Genomic DNA, 27,106 nt, shown 5'->3' on the forward strand with positions numbered 1-27,106 from the left:
AAAAATTACATACAAAGCATAGTTTGAAAATAAACAGACATTATATACTTAACAGAGACGGAGGTGCTAAAATTTAAATAAAAATAAATTAATTTTATTTTCCCTCCCAAACTTTATGTGCTAGAGACGCCCATTATTACAAATATTTGTAAATTAACAGCTGTATCACTACAAAATAGTGTTCGCGGTAACACTGGGTCTAGATTCTTACCCGGGAATGTAGGTACGCTTTGTTTTGTCCCAATGCACCTTGTAAAACGTACCCTGTAAAGTTTTCCAGTATTAACTGCTCACGTTAAAAAAGCATAGTAAAAGAAAGTCATAAATAAAAAAAAGTCATATTGAGTATTCAATTACCTTCTCCATGGTTAAAAAAATTTACACTTGAATGAAACTTCAATTGAAATATAAAATTATGCGCCAATTTTTGAAAGAACTATTCAGTGTTATCTCGAAAAACGTATTTTATGTATGAAAAAATTACCATATCCATTTGTTATACAAAGTTACTGTATCTTTATTGTAGTAATACAAACTATTCCTTGGCAACTTGGTTCCATCCATTTGTCATAGTTGAAAAATCCAGTTGTTTCGTGCTGCTATCTGCGCGTGTTGGTGACAAGCAATGTTTATGATTCAGGCAGCGAATTCTAGCGGCGGGCGCAGATAGTATATAGATTAAATAATGTAGCCTATGTCCCCAAGACTAACAGTTAGGAATTTTTTGAGGCAAGATGATATAGACCTTTTTGTTACGGTACAAATTTTCTGTTCTGTTACCTGTATGTTTCGCTTTGGTTTTAAAGACGTTTCACGTAAAAAAGGACACTATCGATGTATTCAGCAACTTTCACGGTACCTTTGTCCAGTCACTAAACTTTATGTTTTGGGCTTAATTTACGTTGGGTAAATACCTGTTGAGAAAATGTTGGACGAAACATAAGATACAAGAGAGACGTGGCAATGAATGAATAGGGAAAACCCTCAAATAACAGTGTTAGAACGATCATATTATGTAACAGTGCTTTAAAGACTAAGTAAAATACATTGGTTATTTTGTATTGTGTGTATAGTAACTTGAACGAGGCAAGTACGAGCGATTCAAAATGTAAGGAGCTACAAAGTGTAAGGGGCTACAAAGTGGAAGGAGCACAAAGTGGAAGGGGCCACAATGTGGAAGGAGCTGCAAAGTGGAAGGGGCTACAAAGTGGAAGGAGCTACAAAGTGGAAGGGGCTACAAAGTGAAAGGGGCTACAAAATGTAAGGAGCTACAAAATGGAAGGAGCTACAAAATGTTAAGGGCTGCAAAGTGGGAGAGGCTGCAAAGTGGAAAGGGCTACAAAGTGGAAGGGGCTGCAAAGTGGAAGGTTTTACAAAGTGGAAGGAGCCACAATGTGGAAGGGGCTACAACATGGAAGGAGCTGCAAAGTGGAAGGGGCTACAAAGTGGAAGGAGCTACAAAGTGGAAGGGGCTACAAAATGTAAGGGGCTACAAAATTTAAGGGGCTACAAAGTGAAAGGGGCTACAAAATGTAAGGAGCTACAAAGTGGAAGGAGCTACAAAGTGGGAGAGGCTGCAAAGTGGTAGGGGCTGCAAAGTGGAAGGGTTTACAAAGTGGAAGGAGCCACAATGTGGAAAGGGATACAACTTGGAAGGAGCTGCAAAGTGGAAGGGGCTACAAAGTGGAAGGAGCTGCAAAGTGGAAGGAGTAAAAGTGGAAGGGGCTACAAAATGGAAGGAGCTACAAAGTGGGAGAGGCTGCAAAGTGGAAAGGGCTACAAAGTGGAAGGGGCTGCAAAGTGGAAAGCGCTGCAAAGTGGAAGGTTTTACAAAGTGGAAGGAGCCACAATGTGGAAGGGGCTACAACATGGAAGGAGCTGCAAAGTGGAAGGGGCTACAAAGTGGAAGGAGCTACAAAGTGGAAGGGGCTACAAAATGTAAGGGGCTACAAAATATAAGGGGCTACAAAGTGAAAGGGGCTACAAAATGTAAGGAGCTACAAAATGGAAGGAGCTACAAAGTGGGAGAGGCTGCAAAGTGGAAGGGGCTGCAAAGTGGAAGGGTGTTCAAAGTGGAAGGAGCCACAATGTGGAAAGGGCTACAACTTGGAAGGAGCTGCAAAGTTGAAGGGGCTACACAGTGGAAGGAGCTGCAAAGTGGAAGGAGTAAAAGTGGAAGGGGCTACAAAGTGGAAGGAGCAACAAAGTGGAAGGGGCTACAATGTGGAAGGGTGTAGCATGTTGCTACACCCTGGTGTACTGGCCCGGAATTTTTTTTGGAAATACGGTAATTTGGCTATGAATGGTGAACACCTTTTTTTAAAAAAACATTATCCGGTCATCCCGATATTTAATTTGTTTTAATATTTGAGATATTTGTGTATTTTATTTACATAAATATTTTAATCATTCTTAGTAATTATTAATTTAGTTTTAAGATTATAGTCAGTATGAATATATCAGGAAGTTGCCAAAAATTGCGAGAACATTAGAGAGTGTTGAAAGTAAAGAGAGCGCTAGCAGTGCGTCGGAACTACGGCGTTGCGTGACGTCAAGAAAAAAAAACAGTGAGTGAGTAGCAGTCGGGGTAGCGGAGCGATGCCCGCGCCCTGTCGGGCTTATGTGAAGTGAGCGCTACAAGAGTTGGTGCGGAGTCGTACAGCCGGACGGTTGAACGTTACGTGCGGAGGTGTGGGGAAGTGAAAAAGCCCATCGGAGTTTATGTCGGCGGAAGTGCATGTGCTTCGAAAAATCCAACATCACGTTCACCATGGAGGGTGGCATTGTGAATGGAACCGCCACCATCGTGGGTGTGGTCGACTATGAGGCATGTTTGTGAAGTTTGCCTCGAGTAGCCCAAGGTGTTTTTGGCGCAATTCCTGGCGGTTTTATAGTCTGCTGAGAACGTCGGCGCGGTACAGCAAGTAAGTGTTCATCTAATTATAATCCTCGTTTGCGCCTGCAACAACTTTCTACCTGACCGGCCGTGAAATTAAATTATTATTGGGTTAGCACAACTTTGTGACGGTATAGTGAACTGTTGAGCTCGTCCCTTATGAAAACACGTTGTACTTGCAAACTGTTTAAAGGCACTGTGAAGAAAATTTTCCGTTAGTCGTGCACGAACCCGGCGCTGAACTTGCGATTTTTATTACACGCTCGCTCTCTAGAACTTTGGACAGAAAGTATTTAAATAATGGTAATTTACACCCGGGAGTTTTAATTAAGGACAATTTTATAGGCCTTTATAATTTTTATTATATATTTTTGTATGCTTTAATATTACCTTTTTTTTGAGCGTATATATATATATATATTTTATAGGCCTTTCTAATTTTTATTATATATTTTTGTATGCTTTAGTATTACCTTTTTTTGAGCGTATGTATATATATATATATATATATATATGCTAAAAAAAAGGTAATACTAAAGCATACAAAAATATATAATAAAAATTATAAAGGCCTATAAAATTGTTACATATACATCCTTAATTAAATCTCCCGGGTGTAAATTACCATTATTTAAATACTTTCTGTCCAAAGTATATATATATAAATATATATATATATAAATATATTTAAATAAATATATATATATATATAAATATATATCGGAGCTCCGAGGTAGATTTTTTTTTGAAACTTGGATTGTAGCAATTGTAGTCATCCTAGGTGTATAGCGTTAATGGTATTTTAATTATTTTATCTATCCTTATAGAGTTTGTACATTTTGTATTCTTATTTCTTTCTGGCCTTTATCTGCCATATTAAATGGTACCTAATAAATTTATGGTTCTTTCACTCGCTGCTCCTATACTGTTCATAATTCTTTTTATAGTGTTTAATTCTGCTGTTTATTTTAGTAATCTCGTGTAAGTTTGCCTGTGCTCGATGTGCGCAGAAAGGATTTTTTCTTCCTTTTGCTCTGCCACGAGTTTCGGAAGTTGTTTGGTTTGTGCCTGGGGAAGGGCAAAACTTAAAAGGGGCTACAAAATGTAAGGGGCTAAAAAGTATAAGAAGCTACAAAGTGGAAGTAGCTACAAAGTGGAAGGTGCTACAGAGTGTAAGGGGCTGCAAAATGGAAGGGGCTACAAAGTGGAAGGGGCTACAAAGGAGAAGGGGCTGGAAAGTGGAAGGGGCTACAAAGTGGAAGGGGCTAAAAAGTGGAAGGAGCTACAAAGTGTAAGGGGCTGCAAAAGTGGAAGGGGCTGCAAAGTGGAAGGAGCGACAAAGCGGAAGGGACTACAAAGTGGAAGGAGCTACAAAGTGGAAGGGGCTACAAAGTGGAAGGGGCCACAAAATAGAAGGGGCCACGAAGTGGAAGGGTCTGCTCAGTGTAAGGAGCTACAAAGTGGAAGGGGCTACAAAGTGGAAGGAGCTACAACGTGGAAGGAGCTACAACGTGGAAGGAGCTACAAAGTGGAAGGAGCTACAAAGTGGAAGGGGCTGCAAAGTGGAAGGGGTGACAAGGTAAAAGGAGCTCCGAACGGCAGGTAGGGTACCTTCACACCGCGGCGACTCCCCGCTCCACAGCCCGTTCTCCTGACAGACGCGCGAGGAGGCGCCGGCCAGCCGGTAGTGCCGCGTGCAGTTGTAGTGCACCTCGCTACCCAGGTACGTGGTCTTGTTCACGTACATGACCGAGCCGTACGGCATGGGCGGCAGCTTGCCGCAGTCCACGTCTGCAACCAGTAGCCTTCATGGCACACACTTGGATTCACGTACACAAGGGGAAACAAATGGTGTTGTCTGTAAAGTCGGTTTACGGACGATAATTTTATGTGATAACGTCATATGAAAACATTGATGTAAAATTTTATACTTTTTTAATTTTCAAATATTATTTACAGGTTTTTGCAAATTTAATTTAAATAATTTGTTTAAATATAGTCACGAACAATTAGTTATATAAATAAACTGAAATCAAATCAATGTCAATAAATTGTTAATTTTAAATGACGAAATTAAATCAAATTTTTTAAATTGCTGCTTTTAAAAAGCCCGCCTTAACCTGTTTGATATTATAGAAGATTTTCTCACACGGTGGTTGGCCGGTTCTTGCACGCTCGGCTCAGGTGTAACGTGACAATAGTCATGCTTTTTCGTGCGTGCAGCCGACTTTCATCGATTTGTAAGACGTTATCATGTCAAAAAAAATACATTTTGGTCCTTCCTCACAGCGTCTAGCAGCTAGCTAATCTGTCTGTGCTCCACAGCTGAAAATTTAAGATAATACTAACAAAATAACTAGTTTTGTAAAAAAACTTTTGAGGACTCTACACTGGAAAACATTTTGTACATTTTAGAAGGAAAATCCTTGGAAACCCAGTTTCCAACAATATCACTTGTAAAACTTCAAGGGAGTTTTACAAAGCTCTGCCTTGCTGTTTTACAAGTGATGTCGTTTGCAAATGAGTTTCCAAGGACTATCTTTGTAAAAGTACAAAAATTTTTTTTACATTGCGTTATTTCAGATTACACACAACCAAAATCCAAATAACCTATCTTTGAGTTCGTATGTATCTGGCAAGGAACCAAAATTTTGTGTTTTACAAAAATTACTATTTAGTTTTTTTTTATTAAAATGATCATCAAAAGGAAAATGAGCAAGGTTTTTAGTATCATATATTATTTTGATATTTTTCCTTCACTATTTATTACTGCTATATGGCTACAAAAAGAGGGCTCAATCTGACCTACCAGTGCAATTAAAAATTGTAGGAATATTCATGTCTTATAAAGTTTTTAACCCAGAACATTTCTACTCTAAGGTAACGGTGCCGCAGTATGTTGACTACCCTGATCTCAAAGCTTGCCTGTGAGGTACAGAGCAGAAGTGAAGCTTCGCTTTGGAGGTACAGTACAGTAGTGACATCTTTTTTAGGAGGTACAACAGTATAGTGACAACTTGTCTATAGAGGTACAGTACGGTAGTGACATCTTGCCTGTGGAGGTACAAGAGTACAGTGACCATTTCCCTGTTGAGGTACAATACAGTAGTGAAAGATTTCCTGTGGGAGTACAGCTCGGTAGTGAGAACTTGTCTGAGGAGGCACAGTACAGTAGTGATAGCTTGCCTGAGGGAATACAGCTCGGTAGTGACATCTTGTCTGAGGAGGTACAACAGTATAGTGACAACTTGCCTATGGAGGTACAGAACAATAGTGACAGCTTGCCTGTGGAGGTATAACAGTATAGTGACTACTTGCCTGAAGACAGTGGCGTAGCCAGGATTTGTGTATGGGGGGGTGTTCGCCCCCCCTTCCCGTATTACAGCGGGGGGTCCGGGGGTCCTCTCCCGGGAAAATTTGGATTTTAAGGTGTATAATAGTGCTATTTTAGCAGTTTTCGGTACTTAAATTTAAATATTGTAATGGTAAAAATTGTATTAATTTTAATATGAAATTTGTTTGAGTGATGAATAAGAAATTAATTAAAGATTTGGTGCTAAGGGGGGGGGGGGTTGAACCCCTAAACCCGCCCCCCCTGGCTACGCCCCTGCCTGAAGAGGATAGTACAGTAGTGACAGCTTGCCTGTGGGGGTATAACAGTATAGTGACTACTTGCCTGAAGAGGTACAGTACAGTAGTGACAGCTTGTCCTAGGAGGTACAACAGCCCGCTGGTACTCACACTCGCAGGTGGGCGGCTCGCCAGACCACTCGCCCTGAAGGGTGCACTCGTGCACGGCCTGCCCCCGCAGGATGTGGCCCACGTCGCAGTGGTACTCGATGCTGGAGTGCACGTTGAAGTCGTAGCCCACCACGTAGCCGCCGCTCGGTACCTCCGGCTCGTCGCACGTGATCACTGCACACGCAAGGGCACACCGCGTCACTAGCGACTACACTGGCCGGCAGGTGTTCCTTAGCCGCGTTGGGCAAGTTTTGGTAGCGGCAAACCTTACGGGTTCGCGTCACCGACATGCTAGCGACAAGCGCGGCTCCAGAAGGGAGGGCAGAGGGGCCGATGTCCCCTCCCGAGACCAATTTCATTGATAAGTGTATATTTATGTTTACTTAAATATTTCATTTCTTATGCTAAACCTTTATCTCATCAAAAGTTGAATGGAGCTACTAAGGTTCTGTATTTGAAACCTGTAATTTGTAAATAATATTTATTCCAAGGCCAATATCTGACCACTTTCATTTTTTTGCAACTACGACCTTTTTTTTTTTTTTGTGCGATAGCCCCTCCAGAAAAGCCATCCTGAAGCTGCCATTGGCTAGTGACGTGTTGCGCCAGACTGGTGACGCGCAGTGGTCTGTGTGTATGTATACGGATATATACACTAATCCATTGTATATACTCAGTAGATGTATTTGGTTCGTTCTGGGACAGGGGAGGGGGGAGGGGGATTCGGGGATTATGTCACTTCCTTCGACCATGCACGCACGAAAAAGTATCCCGTTACGTTCATCACCCATGTTGGATTACGTCACTTCCGCCGGCCATACACGCACGAAAAAGTGTCCCGTTATGTTCATCAGCCATGCACGCACGAAAAAGTGTCCCGTTACGTTCATCAGCCATGCACGCACGAAAAAGTATCCCGTTACGTTCATCACCCATGTTGGATTACGTCACTTCCGCCGGCCATACACGCACGAAAAAGTGTCCCGTTATGTTCATCAGCCATGTACGCACGAAAAAATGTCCCGTTACGTAACGAACGAACGGAGGAGGACGGACAGACCAGCTCGCCAGGACGTCTCGCTCTGAAAAGTATTAGGCGGTAATAAACAGCCAGGAGGTAACGAATATAAGCCTACTTCTACACGTGTTATGAACGCCGGATACATACGGCCAGGCAACCATGTGTTTTGGCGCGCTCTACTTCCACGACGCGCAACGGCACCGGCAAGTTTTTATTACTACCTCCTCTCAAGTTCTGATCTCCTAATACTTCACAGCAGAGAAGCGCTGTTGGTCGGAGCCTGTAGGTACTTCCTTCGCACACCTAACCTAACCTAACCTAACCTAACCTAACCTAAACTAACCTCACCTAACCTAATCCATATGCTAATCTATGCTAACCTAACCTAACCTAACCTAACCTAAACTAAACTAAACTAACCTCACCTAACCTAATCCATATGCTAATCTATGCTAACCTAGCCTAACCTAACCTAACCTAACCTAACCTAAACTAACCTAACCTAATCCATATGCTAATCTATGCTATGCTAACCTAACCTAACCTAACCTAAACTAAACTAAACTAAAATAAACTAAACTAAACTAAACCTAACCTAACCTAACCTAACCTAACCTAATCCATATGCTAATCTATGCTAACCTAACCTAACCTAACCTAATCCATATGCTAATCTATGCTAACCTAACCTAAACTAAACTAAACTAAACTAACCTAACCTAATCCATATGCTAATCTATGCTAACCTAACCTAAACTAAACTAAACTAAACTAAACTAAACCTAACCTAACCTAACCTAACCTAACCTACCCAAACCTAACCTAACCTAACCTAACCTAACCTAATCCATATGCTAATCTATGCTAACCTAACCTAACCTAACCTAATCCATATGCTAATCTATGCTAACCTAACCTAACCTAACCTAATCCATATGCTAATCTATGCTAACCTAACCTAATCCATGCCAATCTATGCTAATCCATGTCAATCTATGCCAATCCGTATGCCAATCTATGCTAATTCGTATACCAATCTATGCTAACCTGTATGCCAATCTATGCTAATCCGTATGCCAATCTATGCTAATTTATATGTTAATCCATGCTAATCCATTTGCCATTTTGTATTTCTAGTAATTTCCACCAACTTCGAATCGTGACGTCACCGTTGCACTTTTCGTCACGGCCGCCATCTTGGATTCGAATTTTTTTTTCGAACTTCAACTTTTCGAAATTTGATGTAAACATCAGCCGCCATCTTTTGCCTTCCTTAATACATACCTAAGACGTCACATTTGAAATTAAAATTATTATACAGCCACCATCTTTAATTCCAGCACAGACTACCAGATGGCGCTAAATTCAAAAATTAGTTGCCATAGGCGAAGCCATCTTGGTCCTCAAGTTGGTTGGTAGATGTCGCTAGTATCGCGCGCCAAATTCAAAAATTAGTTGCCAGAGGCGCCGCCATCTTTAATTCTTAAAGTTACTGCCGGAGCGCGCCACCGTCGCCATCTTTAATTCTTAAATTTACTGCCGGATGTCGCCAAGTCGGTAGCCTGTATTCACCAAGTTCTCTGTTGCCGCCATCTTTAATTCATAAAGTCGCTACCAGATGGCGCCACTGTCGGCCATCTTTAGTTCAAGGCATTGTCGCCGGATGATGACAAGTTTGAATTTAAAAAACCTACAAGTGTTATGCAATGTGTAACCAGTCGAGACAAGTCGAGATAAGTTTGGAACATGAAGCCATATTCTAAACTACGTTTAATATATATATGTATGCATTTATATGTTTAGGTTTGATAGAGTAATGCAAGGGAATGGCTTTTCATTTATATTTGCGACAAACAAACCATCCATCCGATTACATTATTCCAAGTAACCATATTGGATGATGACATCACCGTTGCAATTTCCGTTACGGCCGACATCTTTAAATATATTATCCGAGTTTAATGAAAAAAATTTTTTAAATTTATAAAAAAAAAAAAACTTTTACGACACTGAGCTCGGAGTCCTCGGTTCGAATCTGGTGAGGGCAAAAAAAATGGCGACCGATCCTTCCCTCGTGGTGGCTGCAGGCAGACTGACTCCCACCACTTTTTTTTCAAAGTATATATAATGTCATCTAGTATGATGCCATGTCCGCCATCTTGTCTTCGATGCTGGAAGCCATCATCATTGTATCGTCAGCGAGAGTACGCTGGCGCCATGTTAGTTTAGTTCTTATCCACTAGAGTGCAGTAATCATTTATTACTGTGACACCAGACATCTTGAAATTTGGCCGCCATCTAGAAAAACCGTAATTATTTAGTTAGGAATTCAGGAAAAAATCCAAAATTCATCAAAATAATCACTCATTAACTTACATATTGATTCGATCCGCTCCAGTCCTTGGTTCGATACTATATCGATGCAATAAAGTTTAATTTTATGAAAAAAAAAATAATAATTTCAAGAAACCATGTTCAACATTCTTAAAGAGAAATAAATCCTCTACTACCATCATCCTATCAGACATCAAGACCAACATCTTTGGAATATTCGTAATAATTAACCTAGAAATTCAGGAAAAAGTTAAAAATTCATTAAATAAATTTGCAAACAATATACTGATTAATTAGGTCGACTAAGGTCCTTGGCACGATCCTGGACGAAGCTAAAATATAATTTAATTTAAATACCAGAAAAGTGTAAGGTTCGAGAAATAAAACACCACAAAGTCTTTTACAAACATAATATTTATTACACAATTTCTATCCTACTACAGGATTTCTTGCGAAAGCCAGCAATCTTATAAACATTTAGCCCTGCATAGACGTGCAACGACTACTTCTTAGCTCCAACAGCTCCAAATGCTCCAACAGCTCCAACAGCTCCAAATGATCCAACTGCCTTTTCTTTCAACAGCTCCAATGATATTGGGCTACAATGGTACGAGTCTAAGAGACTACGATGCTACAAGGCTACGAGTTTAAAAGGATCTAGCTGGTTCCGAGTTAAACATGACTGTGAGACTGCATGACTAAAAGACCGCATTGCTACGAAACTACATGTCTATGAAGCTACATGGATACAAGTCTACTCGGCTCCAACACGCAATCTACACACAGTACACACAGGAAACTGAACGTACACACAGTACACACAGGAAACGGAACGTACACACAGTACACACAGGAAACGGAACGTACACAAAGTACACACAGGAAACAAAACGTACACACAGTACACTCAGGAAACGGAACGTACACAAAGTACACACAGGAAACAGAACGTACACACAGTACACACAGGAAACTGAACGTACACACAGTACAAACAGGAAACGGAACGTACACACAGTACACACAGGAAATGGAACGTATACACAGTACACACAGGAAACGGAACGTACACACAGTACACACAGGAAAAGGGACGTACACACAGTACACACAGGAATCGGAACGTACACACAGTACACATAGGAAACGGAACGTACACACAGTACACACAGGAAACGGAACGTACACAAAGTACACACAGGAAACAAAACGTACACACAGTACACACAGGAAACGGAACGTACACAAAGTACACACAGGAAACAGAACGTACACACAGTACACACAGGAAACTGAACGTACACACAGTACAAACAGGAAACGGAACGTACACACAGTACACACAGGAAATGGAACGTATACACAGTACACACAGGAAACGGAACGTACACACAGTACACACAGGAAACGGAACGTACACACAGTACACACAGGAATCGGAACGTACACACAGTACACATAGGAAACGGAACGTACACACAGTACACACAGGAAACGGAACGTACATACATTATACACAGGAAACGGAACGTACACACAGTACACACAGGAAACGGAACGTACACACAGTACACACAGGAAACGGAATGATCATACATACAGTAGCGGAAACACACAGGCTTAGTTGGAAATCGGAATACAAGAAATAAAAATATTAAATTTTTACTTTCAATATTTAATTACTTCTCAACATTACCCAAATACAAGTAAAAGAAGCCATTATTGTATGTAGCCAGCTCTCCTCAGTTCTTTGATTATGAAGGATATTTCTTTGATGCACGAATAGTTTCCTGCACAAAGCGAGCCATGTAGAAGTCTTAGCCGGTCAACCAATATGTTTGGATCTATCCATGACGTGTAATCAATCTCTTCTACCACCATCTTACTTGCTTGTTTATTATAAATTCTTTTATAATCACAATCGTCCCAGTGATCATAATAAGCATTATCAGATTTATTTATTATAACACGACGTTTCCATCGTTTCGGTCTCAGGACATCGCCACATTCTTCGATCTTGTCAGCTCTAGGTGCTTCATCACAGTCTATGCCTTTGTCAACAGCATCAGAGTCACTGTAACAATCACTGTAGAAGACATCCTCTTCACCCAGATTACCGTATGAATTCGCTATCGATGATGTCGAAGTGTCTTCATCGTCTTCATGCTTCCTTTCTAGGAGTCCATCATTTTTACAAAGAATGGAGGATCTACTGAATATAGGCTTGAATGTATTCTCACTTTTCACGGTGTTGATACTTACATTAGTTTCAGTCTTCCCGAAGCCATTAGCATCCTTCAATTTATGTTCTTCCTCACGATCGGGTGAGCTAATACCATCACGCTCAGGACAAGGAAAATTATTGTCGTAATGCAGATCACTCTTCTTTAGTCTAGTGGATTCATCGGTGTCCTCTATGCCGTAAGTAGTCTTGACTTTACATGTTCTACCATGTCTTTTTAAGCTGTCAATTCGTGTTAACAACCTGCTACAACGATTACAGCTTAACATGTTGCGTAGTGGGTTTCTAGCACAATCATTCTTCTCATGACGTCTAGCATTCCTTCTCATGACAAAATCCTTGCCACAGTATCTACAGTGGCTTCCTTCCGATTCAGCTGCAGATAACAAACCATGATCCATGGTAGCTTCTGTGACTAATGTTAGATACAAACTGTCAGTTTTCTCCAATTGGAACCATTTCTTAAATAGAATTTTTTAAATATTTCATCAGCGAGAGTTAAGTTATCTAATGCAAAGCAAATTGATGCAAGTAGTTCTGGCTGTCATCAAAAGATGTCGCCACGTGTTGCTTGCAGGTAAATAATATCTATTTCATTAATGCGGGATGCGGAATGCTCACTATCGATCGCAAAGGAAGGTTAGTTTCGCTAGACTCCAAGGAGAAGGAAGTTCGACCTTCCTGTTAGTGCTTCTTAGATTTCTCATAGATTATTATTATTCGACTGAGAAATGATTTTTTTAAATATCCACCTGATAAAAATATTACAAGTGATGATTCAGTGGCAGAAGTTCACTAATTAAATGCAACCTTGAATAAAAATTACATGCCTCATTAAGTAAAAAAATCCTTCATGCAGAGATCAATTCCTCATCAGTAACCAGAAGCACTCGGAGAAAACCATCAGATGTCTAGTCAGGAATAATCAAAAGCACCCCGAGAAAACCATCAAAATATTGTCAAGTATAATCAGGAGCACACGGAGAAAACCACAATAATATTGTCAAGAATAATCGGAAGCACACGGAGAAAACTATCAAAATATTGACAATAATAATCAGGAGCACACTAAGAAAACCACCATAATATTGACAAGAACGAACAGGAGCACCCGGAGAAAACTACCATAATATTGACAAGAATAATAAGGAGCACACGGAGAAATCCACCATAATATTGTCAAGAATAAACGGGAGCACACTGAGAAAACCACCATAATATTGACAAGGATAATCGGAAGCACACGGAGAAAACCGCCACAAGTTTTGTTTGATATCATAAAATTACAACAAAAAAAATATTTAAAAATTAAAAATATAAACGAATAAAATTCAAAATCTGATTCTGCTAGCTTGTGAACTTCTCTTTGATGTGCAAAGTTAGAGTTCTAGTACAAGCCAGAATCAGATTTTGAATTTTATTCGTTTATATTTTTAATTTTTTAATATTTTTTTGTTGTAATTTTATGATATCAAACAAAACTTGTGGCGGTTTTCTCCGTGTGCTTCCGATTATCCTTGTCAATATTATGGTGGTTTTCTCAGTGTGCTCCCGTTTATTCTTGACAATATTATGGTGGATTTCTCCGTGTGATCCTTATTATACTTGACAATATTATGGTAGTTTTCTCCGGGTGCTCCTGTTCGTTCTTGTCAATATTATGGTGGTTTTCTTAGTGTGCTCCTGATTATTATTGTCAATATTTTGATAGTTTTCTCCGTGTGCTTCCGATTATTCTTGACAATATTATTGTGGTTTTCTCCGTGTGCTCCTGATTATACTTGACAATATTTTGATGGTTTTCTCGGGGTGCTTTTGATTATTCCTGACTAGACATCTGATGGTTTTCTCCGAGTGCTTCTGGTTACTGATGAGGAATTGATCTCTGCATGAAGGATTTTTTTACTTAATGAGGCATGTAATTTTTATTCAAGGTTGCATTTAATTAGTGAACTTCTGCCACTGAATCATCACTTGTAATATTTTTATCAGGTGGATATTTAAAAAAATCATTTCTCAGTCGAATAATAATAATCTATGAGAAATCTAAGAAGCACTAACAGGAAGGTCGAACTTCCTTCTCCTTGGAGTCTAGCGAAACTAACCTTCCTTTGCGATCGATAGTGAGCATTCCGCATCCCGCATTAATGAAATAGATATTATTTACCTGCAAGCAACACGTGGCGACATCTTTTGATGACAGCCAGAACTACTTGCATCAATTTGCTTTGCATTAGATAACTTAACTCTCGCTGATGAAATATTTAAAAAATTCTATTTAAGAAATGGTTCCAATTGGAGAAAACTGACAGTTTGTATCTAACATTAGTCACAGAAGCTACCATGGATCATGGTTTGTTATCTGCAGCTGAATCGGAAGGAAGCCACTGTAGATACTGTGGCAAGGATTTTGTCATGAGAAGGAATGCTAGACGTCATGAGAAGAATGATTGTGCTAGAAACCCACTACGCAACATGTTAAGCTGTAATCGTTGTAGCAGGTTGTTAACACGAATTGACAGCTTAAAAAGACATGGTAGAACATGTAAAGTCAAGACTACTTACGGCATAGAGGACACCGATGAATCCACTAGACTAAAGAAGAGTGATCTGCATTACGACAATAATTTTCCTTGTCCTGAGCGTGATGGTATTAGCTCACCCGATCGTGAGGAAGAACATAAATTGAAGGATGCTAATGGCTTCGGGAAGACTGAAACTAATGTAAGTATCAACACCGTGAAAAGTGAGAATACATTCAAGCCTATATTCAGTAGATCCTCCATTCTTTGTAAAAATGATGGACTCCTAGAAAGGAAGCATGAAGACGATGAAGACACTTCGACATCATCGATAGCGAATTCATACGGTAATCTGGGTGAAGAGGATGTCTTCTACAGTGATTGTTACAGTGACTCTGATGCTGTTGACAAAGGCATAGACTGTGATGAAGCACCTAGAGCTGACAAGATCGAAGAATGTGGCGATGTCCTGAGACCGAAACGATGGAAACGTCGTGTTATAATAAATAAATCTGATAATGCTTATTATGATCACTGGGACGATTGTGATTATAAAAGAATTTATAATAAACAAGCAAGTAAGATGGTGGTAGAAGAGATTGATTACACGTCATGGATAGATCCAAACATATTGGTTGACCGGCTAAGACTTCTACATGGCTCGCTTTGTGCAGGAAACTATTCGTGCATCAAAGAAATATCCTTCATAATCAAAGAACTGAGGAGAGCTGGCTACATACAATAATGGCTTCTTTTACTTGTATTTGGGTAATGTTGAGAAGTAATTAAATATTGAAAGTAAAAATTTAATATTTTTATTTCTTGTATTCCGATTTCCAACTAAGCCTGTGTGTTTCCGCTACTGTATGTATGATCATTCCGTTTCCTGTGTGTACTGTGTGTACGTTCCGTTTCCTGTGTGTACTGTGTGTACGTTCCGTTTCCTGTGTATAATGTATGTACGTTCCGTTTCCTGTGTGTACTGTGTGTACGTTCCGTTTCCTATGTGTACTGTGTGTACGTTCCGATTCCTGTGTGTACTGTGTGTACGTTCCGTTTCCTGTGTGTACTGTGTGTACGTTCCGTTTCCTGTGTGTACTGTGTATACGTTCCATTTCCTGTGTGTACTGTGTGTACGTTCCGTTTCCTGTTTGTACTGTGTGTACGTTCAGTTTCCTGTGTGTACTGTGTGTACGTTCTGTTTCCTGTGTGTACTTTGTGTACGTTCCGTTTCCTGTGTGTACTGTGTGTACGTTTTGTTTCCTGTGTGTACTTTGTGTACGTTCCGTTTCCTGTGTGTACTGTGTGTACGTTCCGTTTCCTATGTGTACTGTGTGTACGTTCCGATTCCTGTGTGTACTGTGTGTACGTCCCTTTTCCTGTGTGTACTGTGTGTACGTTCCGTTTCCTGTGTGTACTGTGTATACGTTCCATTTCCTGTGTGTACTGTGTGTACGTTCCGTTTCCTGTTTGTACTGTGTGTACGTTCAGTTTCCTGTGTGTACTGTGTGTACGTTCTGTTTCCTGTGTGTACTTTGTGTACGTTCCGTTTCCTGAGTGTACTGTGTGTACGTTTTGTTTCCTGTGTGTACTTTGTGTACGTTCCGTTTCCTGTGTGTACTGTGTGTACGTTCCGTTTCCTGTGTGTACTGTGTGTACGTTCAGTTTCCTGTGTGTACTGTGTGTAGATTGCGTGTTGGAGCCGAGTAGACTTGTATCCATGTAGCTTCATAGACATGTAGTTTCGTAGCAATGCGGTCTTTTAGTCATGCAGTCTCACAGTCATGTTTAACTCGGAACCAGCTAGATCCTTTTAAACTCGTAGCCTTGTAGCATCGTAGTCTCTTAGACTCGTACCATTGTAGCCCAATATCATTGGAGCTGTTGAAAGAAAAGGCAGTTGGATCATTTGGAGCTGTTGGAGCTGTTGGAGCATTTGGAGCTGTTGGAGCTAAGAAGTAGTCGTTGCACGTCTATGCAGGGCTAAATGTTTATAAGATTGCTGGCTTTCGCAAGAAATCCTGTAGTAGGATAGAAATTGTGTAATAAATATTATGTTTGTAAAAGACTTTGTGGTGTTTTATTTCTCGAACCTTACACTTTTCTGGTATTTAAATTAAATTATATTTTAGCTTCGTCCAGGATCGTGCCAAGGACCTTAGTCGACCTAATTAATCAGTATATTGTTTGCAAATTTATTTAATGAATTTTTAACTTTTTCCTGAATTTCTAGGTTAATTATTACGAATATTCCAAAGATGTTGGTCTTGATGTCTGATAGGATGATGGTAGTAGAGGATTTATTTCTCTTTAAGAATGTTGAACATGGTTTCTTGAAATTATTATTTTTTTTTTTTCATAAAATTAAACTTTATTGCATCGATATAGTATCGAACCAAGGACTGGAGCGGATCGAATCAATATGTAAGTTAATGAGTGATTATTTTGATGAATTTTGGATTTTTTCCTGAATTCCTAACTAAATAATTACGGTTTTTCTAGATGGCGGCCAAATTTCAAGATGTCTGGTGTCACAGTAATAAATGATTACTGCACTATAGTGGATAAGAACTAAACTAACATGGCGCCAGCGTACTCTCGCTGACGATACAATGATGATGGCTTCCAGCATCGAAGACAAGATGGCGGACATGGCATCATACTAGATGACATTATATATACTTTGAAAAAAAAGTGGTGGGAGTCAGTCTGCCTGCAGCCACCACGAGGGAAGGATCGGTCGCCATTTTTTTTGCCCTCACCAGATTCGAACCGAGGACTCCGAGCTCAGTGTCGTAAAAGTTTTTTTTTTTTTTATAAATTTAAAAAATTTTTTTCATTAAACTCGGATAATATATTTAAAGATGTCGGCCGTAACGGAAATTGCAACGGTGATGTCATCATCCAATATGGTTACTTGGAATAATGTAATCGGATGGATGGTTTGTTTGTCGCAAATATAAATGAAAAGCCATTCCCTTGCATTACTCTATCAAACCTAAACATATAAATGCATACATATATATATTAAACGTAGTTTAGAATATGGCTTCATGTTCCAAACTTATCTCGACTTGTCTCGACTGGTTACACATTGCATAACACTTGTAGGTTTTTTAAATTCAAACTTGTCATCATCCGGCGACAATGCCTTGAACTAAAGATGGCCGACAGTGGCGCCATCTGGTAGCGACTTTATGAATTAAAGATGGCGGCAACAGAGAACTTGGTGAATACAGGCTACCGACTTGGCGACATCCGGCAGTAAATTTAAGAATTAAAGATGGCGACGGTGGCGCGCTCCGGCAGTAACTTTAAGAATTAAAGATGGCGGCGCCTCTGGCAACTAATTTTTGAATTTGGCGCGCGATACTAGCGACATCTACCAACCAACTTGAGGACCAAGATGGCTTCGCCTATGGCAACTAATTTTTGAATTTAGCGCCATCTGGTAGTCTGTGCTGGAATTAAAGATGGTGGCTGTATAATAATTTTAATTTCAAATGTGACGTCTTAGGTATGTATTAAGGAAGGCAAAAGATGGCGGCTGATGTTTACATCAAATTTCGAAAAGTTGAAGTTCGAAAAAAAAAATTCGAATCCAAGATGGCGGCCGTGACGAAAAGTGCAACGGTGACGTCACGATTCGAAGTTGGTGGAAATTACTAGAAATACAAAATGGCAAATGGATTAGCATGGATTAACATATAAATTAGCATAGATTGGCATACGGATTAGCATAGATTGGCATACAGGTTAGCATAGATTGGTATACGAATTAGCATAGATTGGCATACGGATTGGCATAGATTGACATGGATTAGCATAGATTGGCATGGATTAGGTTAGGTTAGCATAGATTAGCATATGGATTAGGTTAGGTTAGGTTAGGTTAGCATAGATTAGCATATGGATTAGGTTAGGTTAGGTTAGGTTAGCATAGATTAGCATATGGATTAGGTTAGGTTAGGTTAGGTTAGGTTAGGTTTGGGTAGGTTAGGTTAGGTTAGGTTAGGTTAGGTTAGGTTTAGTTTAGTTTAGTTTAGTTTAGGTTAGGTTAGCATAGATTAGCATATGGATTAGGTTAGGTTAGTTTAGTTTAGTTTAGTTTAGGTTAGGTTAGGTTAGCATAGATTAGCATATGGATTAGGTTAGGTTAGGTTAGGTTAGCATAGATTAGCATATGGATTAGGTTAGGTTAGGTTAGGTTAGGTTAGGTTTAGTTTAGTTTAGTTTAGTTTATTTTAGTTTAGGTTAGGTTAGGTTAGGTTAGGTTAGGTTAGCATAGCATAGATTAGCATATGGATTAGGTTAGGTTAGGTTAGTTTAGGTTAGGTTAGGTTAGGTTAGGCTAGGTTAGCATAGATTAGCATATGGATTAGGTTAGGTGAGGTTAGTTTAGTTTAGGTTAGGTTAGGTTAGGTTAGGTTAGGTTAGCATAGATTAGCATATGGATTAGGTTAGGTGAGGTTAGTTTAGGTTAGGTTAGGTTAGGTTAGGTTAGGTTAGGTGTGCGAAGGAAGTACCTACAGGCTCCGACCAACAGCGCTTCTCTGCTGTGAAGTATTAGGAGATCAGAACTTGAGAGGAGGTAGTAATAAAAACTTGCCGGTGCCGTTGCGCGTCGTGGAAGTAGAGCGCGCCAAAACACATGGTTGCCTGGCCGTATGTATCCGGCGTTCATAACACGTGTAGAAGTAGGCTTATATTCATTACCTCCTGGCTGTTTATTACCGCCTAATACTTTTCAGAGCGAGACGTCCTGGCGAGCTGGTCTGTCCGTCCTCCTTCGTTCGTTCGTTACGTAACGGGACATTTTTTCGTGCGTACATGGCTGATGAACATAACGGGACACTTTTTCGTGAGTGTATGGCCGGCGGAAGTGACGTAATCCAACATGGGTGATGAACGTAACGGGATACTTTTTCGTGCGTGCATGGCTGATGAACGTAACGGGACACTTTTTCGTGCGTGCATGGCTGATGAACATAACGGGACACTTTTTCGTGCGTGTATGGCCGGCGGAAGTGACGTAATCCAACATGGGTGATGAACGTAACGGGATACTTTTTCGTGCGTGCATGGTCGAAGGAAGTGACATAATCCCCGAATCCCCCTCCCCCCTCCCCTGTCCCAGAACGAACCAAATACATCTACTATACTCGACTGTATCATGTGCGTGTTGGACTCTTTTTTTGGATGGGTGAAAATCTTGGGAGCTTCGCGTCACCGACATGCTGTAGTAGCAGTAAGTGAAGTTAATTTGACCACGTGAATACATTACCTAGGTCTGACATCACTGGTAAGTCACAGCTAGGTAATGAATTTTTACGTAATTTTTACATACCACTGACATTTGTTGTGACTAAAAATATGATGCAAGGATAAATGATATCATGCTGACACCGTACTGATATAATACCAAAATCATTTTCTTAGGTACATTTGACGTAGAAATGATGTCATATTACACATTTCAAAACAAAGTTTTAAGTTTTCACTTCTGTTGACAGGCGCCATGACTGCCTATTTTTTATCTTAGCTTCTGGATTGAGGCCACGCCCTTGTAATTATAATGTGCCCTGACGTTTCACGTGCCTCGTTTCAGCCATTTTCAAGAGCCATCAACCACTGTGACCAGGGGTGCAATAACTTGGGGGGGGGGGGGCAAGGGTATTTTGCCCTCCCCCCTTCTGAAACCTTGAAGTGGGGGCAAACGGGGGAAAGAAAGTGCTGTGTAATCAATTTTTAGATAATAAAACTGCTTAAATAACACAATTTCTACCTTGAAATACAATTTTTCTCGGGGGAGGACCCCCGGACCCCCCGCTTCAATAGGGGGGATCGATGATTCTTTATAAAAAGGTATATTGCCCCCCCTTTGGAAATTTAGTTGTTGCGCCCCTGACTGTGACAACATGAATTGAAAGATGTCTGCAACAAGGCATGATGGAACCCAGAATCCAAGAAGTATTTAGTGACTCTGGAATCGAATGCCTACGATCGAGACCATGGATAGTATATTTTAGTTTTTGTACATTTTTTTACAGGATGTCTACAGGTCCATGAATGTCATGAAAGTCACAAAACCTAAATTTCAGCAGTCTTTATATAATATTCATTTTGATTTTAGACGCTTTATTTAAGTTTGTAATCGCAAATTAAATAAAAATGATTGGAAACTGTTTATTTATCAAATGTGTGGATTATATATGAAAAGGTTTTAATTTCATACTGTAAAAATCAGCACGTTCCTGCGAATAGTAATGGTATAATGCCTTAGTTCACTTATTAAAAATGACCCTTTTAATAGAAAAAATAAGATAATAGAAAATTATATTGAGCGGTCCTGATGAAATACCTGGGATTAGTTTACCAATTATTTCTAGACACCCCATTTTATTTTTGGTAACCATAACATCTAGATTCTGTTTCAAGCGGTAGACTGTGATTAGAATATGAGATTTAAATTTGAGAAAATTGGAATAACACGTATCATCCGAGGTTCCGGGTGGAAAATGGCTGTGAAGTGGAAGGAAATACAAAGTGGAAAGAGTCACAAAGTGAAACGAGCCACAAAGTGGAATGAGATACAAAGATGAAGGAGCTACATAGTAAAATGATGTACAAAGTGGAAGGAGTTTTAAATGTACAAGGAGCTACAAAATGTAAGCAACTACAAAGTGGAAGGAACTACAAAGAGTAATGAGCAAAAAAGTGTAAGGGAGCTACAGAGTGTAGGGGAGCTACAGAGTGGAAGGGAGCTGCAGAGTGTAAGGGGCCACAGAGTGTAAGGGAGCTACAGAGTGTAAGGGAGCTACAGAGTGGAAGGGAGCTGCAGAGTGGAAGGGGCCACAGAGTGTAAGGGGCCACAGAGTGTAAGGGAGCTACAGAGTGTAAGGGAGCTGCAGAGTGTAAGAAGCCACAGAGTGTAAGGGGCCACAGAGTGTAAGGGAGCTACAGAGTGTAAGGGAGCTGCAGAGTGTAAGGGAGCTACAGAGTGGAAGGGAGCTGCAGAGTGTAAGGGAGCTGCAGAGTGTAAGGGGCGACAGAGTGTAAGGGGCCACAGAGTGTAAGGGAGCTACAGAGTGTAAGGGAGCTGCAGAGTGTAAGGGGCCACAGAGTGTAGGGGAGCTACAGAGTGGAAGGGAGCTACAGAGTGTAAGGGAGCTACAGAGTGTAAGGGAGCTGCAGAGTGTAAGGGGCCACAGAGTGTAAGGGAGCCACAGAGTGTAAGGGGCCACAGAGTGTAAGGGGCCACAGAGTGTAAGGGAGCTACAGAGTGTAAGGGAGCTGCAGAGTGTAAGGGAGCTACAGAGTGTAAGGGAGCTGCAGAGTGTAAGGGGCCACAGAGTGTAAGGGAGCTACAGAGTGTAAGGGAGCTACAGAGTGGAAGGGAGCTGCAGAGTGTAAGGGGCCACAGAGTGTAGGGGAGCTACAGAGTGGAAGGGAGCTACAGAGTGTAAGGGAGCTACAGAGTGTAAGGGAGCTGCAGAGTGTAAGGGGCCACAGAGTGTAAGGGAGCTACAGAGTGTAAGGGAGCTACAGAGTGGAAGGGAGCTGCAGAGTGTAAGGGGCCACAGAGTGTAAGGGGCCACAGAGTGTAAGGGAGCTACAGAGTGTAAGGGAGCTGCAGAGTGTAAGGGAGCTACAGAGTGTAAGGGAGCCACAGAGTGTAAGGGGCCACAGAGTGTAAGGGGCCACAGAGTGTAAGGGAGCTACAGAGTGTAAGGGAGCTGCAGAGTGTAAGGGAGCTGCAGAGTGCAAGGGGCCACAGAGTGTAAGGGGCCACAGAGTGTAAGGGAGCTACAGAGTGTAAGGGAGCTACAGAGTGTAAGGGAGCTGCAGAGTGTAAGGGGCCACAGAGTGTAAGGGGCCACAGAGTGTAAGGGAGCTACAGAGTGTAAGGGAGCTACAGAGTGGAAGGGAGCTGCAGAGTGTAAGGGAGCTGCAGAGTGTAAGGGGCCACAGAGTGTAAGGGGCCACAGAGTGTAAGGGAGCTACAGAGTGTAAGGGAGCTGCAGAGTGTAAGGGGCCACAGAGTGTAAGGGGCCACAGAGTGTAAGGGAGCTACAGAGTGTAAGGGAGCTACAGAGTGTAAGGGAGCTGCAGAGTGTAAGGGGCCACAGAGTGTAAGGGGCCACAGAGTGTAAGGGAGCTACAGAGTGTAAGGGAGCTGCAGAGTGTAAGGGAGCTACAGAGTGTAAGGGAGCCACAGAGTGTAAGGGGCCACAGAGTGTAAGGGGCCACAGAGTGTAAGGGAGCTACAGAGTGTAAGGGAGCTACAGAGTGGAAGGGAGCTGCAGAGTGTAAGGGGCCACAGAGTGTAAGGGGCCACAGAGTGTAAGGGAGCTACAGAGTGTAAGGGAGCTGCAGAGTGCAAGGGAGCTGCAGAGTGTAAGGGGCCACAGAGTGTAAGGGGCCACAGAGTGTAAGGGAGCTACAGAGTGTAAGGGAGCTGCAGAGTGTAAGGGAGCTACAGAGTGGAAGGGAGCTGCAGAGTGTAAGGGGCCACAGAGTGTAAGGGGCCACAGAGTGTAAGGGAGCTACAGAGTGTAAGGGAGCTACAGAGTGGAAGGGAGCTGCAGAGTGTAAGGGAGCTACAGAGTGTAAGGGGCCACAGAGTGTAAGGGGCCACAGAGTGTAAGGGAGCTACAGAGTGTAAGGGAGCTGCAGAGTGTAAGGGGCCACAGAGTGTAAGGGGCCACAGAGTGTAAGGGAGCTACAGAGTGTAAGGGAGCTGCAGAGTGCAAGGGAGCTGCAGAGTGTAAGGGGCCACAGAGTGTAAGGGGCCACAGAGTGTAAGGGAGCTACAGAGTGTAAGGGAGCTGCAGAGTGTAAGGGAGCTACAGAGTGGAAGGGAGCTGCAGAGTGTAAGGGGCCACAGAGTGTAAGGGGCCACAGAGTGTAAGGGAGCTACAGAGTGGAAGGGAGCTGCAGAGTGTAAGGGAGCTACAGAGTGTAAGGGAGCTGCAGAGTGTAAGGGAGCTACAGAGTGTAAGGGGCCACAGAGTGTAAGGGAGCTACAGAGTGTAAGGGAGCTACAGAGTGGAAGGGAGCTGCAGAGTGTAAGGGGCCACAGAGTGTAAGGGGCCACAGAGTGTAAGGGAGCTACAGAGTGTAAGGGAGCTGCAGAGTGTAAGGGAGCTGCAGAGTGCAAGGGGCCACAGAGTGTAAGGGGCCACAGAGTGTAAGGGAGCTACAGAGTGTAAGGGAGCTGCAGAGTGTAAGGGGCCACAGAGTGTAAGGGGCCACAGAGTGTAAGGGAGCTACAGAGTGTAAGGGAGCTACAGAGTGGAAGGGAGCTGCAGAGTGTAAGGGAGCTGCAGAGTGTAAGGGGCCACAGAGTGTAAGGGAGCTACAGAGTGTAAGGGAGCTACAGAGTGTAAGGGAGCTGCAGAGTTGAAGGGGCCACAGGGTGTAAGGGAGCTACAGAGTGTAAGGGAGCTACAGAGTGGAAGGGAGCTGCAGAGTGGAAGGGGCCACAGAGTGTTAGGGGCCACAGAGTGTAAGGGAGCTACAGAGTGTAAGGGAGCTACAGAGTGTAAGGGAGCTACAGAGTGTAAGGGAACTGCAGAGTGGAAGGGGCCACAGAGTGTAAGGGAGCTACAGAGAGTAAGGGAGCTACAGAGTGGAAGGAAGCTGCAGAGTGGAAGGGGCCACAGAGTGTAAGGGGCCACAGAGTGTAAGGGGCCACAGAGTGTAAGGGAGCTACAGAGTGTAAGGGAGCTACAGAGTGGAAGGGAGCTACAGAGTGGAAGGGGCTACAGAGTGTAAGGGAGCTACAGAGTGTAAAGGAGCTGCAGAGTGGAAGGGGCCACAGAGTGTAAGGGGCCACAGAGTGTAAGGGAGCTACAGAGTGTAAGGGAGCTACAGAGTGGAAGGGAGCTGCAGAGTGGAAGGGGCCACAGAGTGTAAGGGGCCACAGAGTGTAAGGGAGCTACAGAGTCTAAGGGAGCTACAGAGTGGAAGGGAGCTACAGAGTGGAAGGGGCTACAGAGTGTAAGAGAGCTACAGAGTGGAAGGGAGCTGCAGAGTGGAAGGGGGCCACAGAGTGTAAGGGGCCACAGAGTGTAAGAGAGCTACAGAGTGTAAGGGAGCTACAGAGTGGAAGGGAGCTGCAGAGTGGAAGGGGCCACAGAGTGTAAGGGGCCACAGAGTGTAAGGGAGCTACAGAGTGTAAGGGAGCTACAGAGTGTAAGGGAGCTACAGAGTGGAAGGAAGCTGCAGAGTGGAAGGGGGCCACAGAGTGTAAGGGGCCACAGAGTGTAAGGGAGCTACAGAGTGTAAGGGAGCTACAGAGTGTAAGGGAGCTACAGAGTGGAAGGGAGCTACAGAGTGGAAGGGAGCTGCAGAGTGGAAGGGGCCACAGAATGTAAGGGGCCACAGAGTGTAAGGGAGCTACAGAGTGTAAGGGAGCTACAGAGTGGAAGGGAGCTGCAGAGTGGAAGGGGGCCACAGAGTGTAAGGGGCCACAGAATGTAAGGGGCCACAGAGTGTAAGGGAGCTACAGAGTGTAAGGGGCCACAGAGTGTAAGGGAGCTACAGAGTGTAAGGGAGCTGCAGAGTGCAAGGGAGCTGCAGAGTGTAAGGGGCCACAGAGTGTAAGGGGCCACAGAGTGTAAGGGAGCTACAGAGTGTAAGGGAGCTGCAGAGTGTAAGGGAGCTACAGAGTGGAAGGGAGCTGCAGAGTGTAAGGGGCCACAGAGTGTAAGGGGCCACAGAGTGTAAGGGAGCTACAGAGTGTAAGGGAGCTACAGAGTGGAAGGGAGCTGCAGAGTGTAAGGGAGCTACAGAGTGTAAGGGGCCACAGAGTGTAAGGGGCCACAGAGTGTAAGGGAGCTACAGAGTGTAAGGGAGCTGCAGAGTGTAAGGGGCCACAGAGTGTAAGGGGCCACAGAGTGTAAGGGAGCTACAGAGTGTAAGGGAGCTGCAGAGTGCAAGGGAGCTGCAGAGTGTAAGGGGCCACAGAGTGTAAGGGGCCACAGAGTGTAAGGGAGCTACAGAGTGTAAGGGAGCTGCAGAGTGTAAGGGAGCTACAGAGTGGAAGGGAGCTGCAGAGTGTAAGGGGCCACAGAGTGTAAGGGGCCACAGAGTGTAAGGGAGCTACAGAGTGGAAGGGAGCTGCAGAGTGTAAGGGAGCTACAGAGTGTAAGGGAGCTGCAGAGTGTAAGGGAGCTACAGAGTGTAAGGGGCCACAGAGTGTAAGGGAGCTACAGAGTGTAAGGGAGCTACAGAGTGGAAGGGAGCTGCAGAGTGTAAGGGGCCACAGAGTGTAAGGGGCCACAGAGTGTAAGGGAGCTACAGAGTGTAAGGGAGCTGCAGAGTGTAAGGGAGCTGCAGAGTGCAAGGGGCCACAGAGTGTAAGGGGCCACAGAGTGTAAGGGAGCTACAGAGTGTAAGGGAGCTGCAGAGTGTAAGGGGCCACAGAGTGTAAGGGGCCACAGAGTGTAAGGGAGCTACAGAGTGTAAGGGAGCTACAGAGTGGAAGGGAGCTGCAGAGTGTAAGGGAGCTGCAGAGTGTAAGGGGCCACAGAGTGTAAGGGAGCTACAGAGTGTAAGGGAGCTACAGAGTGTAAGGGAGCTGCAGAGTTGAAGGGGCCACAGGGTGTAAGGGAGCTACAGAGTGTAAGGGAGCTACAGAGTGGAAGGGAGCTGCAGAGTGGAAGGGGCCACAGAGTGTTAGGGGCCACAGAGTGTAAGGGAGCTACAGAGTGTAAGGGAGCTACAGAGTGTAAGGGAGCTACAGAGTGTAAGGGAACTGCAGAGTGGAAGGGGCCACAGAGTGTAAGGGAGCTACAGAGAGTAAGGGAGCTACAGAGTGGAAGGAAGCTGCAGAGTGGAAGGGGCCACAGAGTGTAAGGGGCCACAGAGTGTAAGGGGCCACAGAGTGTAAGGGAGCTACAGAGTGTAAGGGAGCTACAGAGTGGAAGGGAGCTACAGAGTGGAAGGGGCTACAGAGTGTAAGGGAGCTACAGAGTGTAAAGGAGCTGCAGAGTGGAAGGGGCCACAGAGTGTAAGGGGCCACAGAGTGTAAGGGAGCTACAGAGTGTAAGGGAGCTACAGAGTGGAAGGGAGCTGCAGAGTGGAAGGGGCCACAGAGTGTAAGGGGCCACAGAGTGTAAGGGAGCTACAGAGTCTAAGGGAGCTACAGAGTGGAAGGGAGCTACAGAGTGGAAGGGGCTACAGAGTGTAAGAGAGCTACAGAGTGGAAGGGAGCTGCAGAGTGGAAGGGGGCCACAGAGTGTAAGGGGCCACAGAGTGTAAGAGAGCTACAGAGTGTAAGGGAGCTACAGAGTGGAAGGGAGCTGCAGAGTGGAAGGGGCCACAGAGTGTAAGGGGCCACAGAG

General features: G+C 43.1%; 1 protein-coding gene across 1 annotated transcript in view; it reads right to left on the bottom strand.

Annotated features, from left to right (window-relative positions):
- The window catches only part of LOC134538499 (sushi, von Willebrand factor type A, EGF and pentraxin domain-containing protein 1), a 248,322-nt gene that overhangs the window by 29,078 nt on the left and 192,138 nt on the right, over positions 1-27,106 (bottom strand). Inside the window, exons 13-14 of the mRNA XM_063379874.1 lie at positions 6,638-6,811; positions 4,508-4,687 (exon numbers count right to left, since the gene is read on the bottom strand). Coding sequence (XP_063235944.1) covers positions 4,508-4,687; positions 6,638-6,811 — 354 coding nt within the window. The remainder of the gene's footprint in view (positions 1-4,507; positions 4,688-6,637; positions 6,812-27,106) is intronic.

Source organism: Bacillus rossius, chromosome 13, assembly GCF_032445375.1.
Source record: "Bacillus rossius redtenbacheri isolate Brsri chromosome 13, Brsri_v3, whole genome shotgun sequence".
In the NCBI taxonomy this organism is placed as follows: Eukaryota; Metazoa; Arthropoda; class Insecta; order Phasmatodea; family Bacillidae; genus Bacillus; species Bacillus rossius.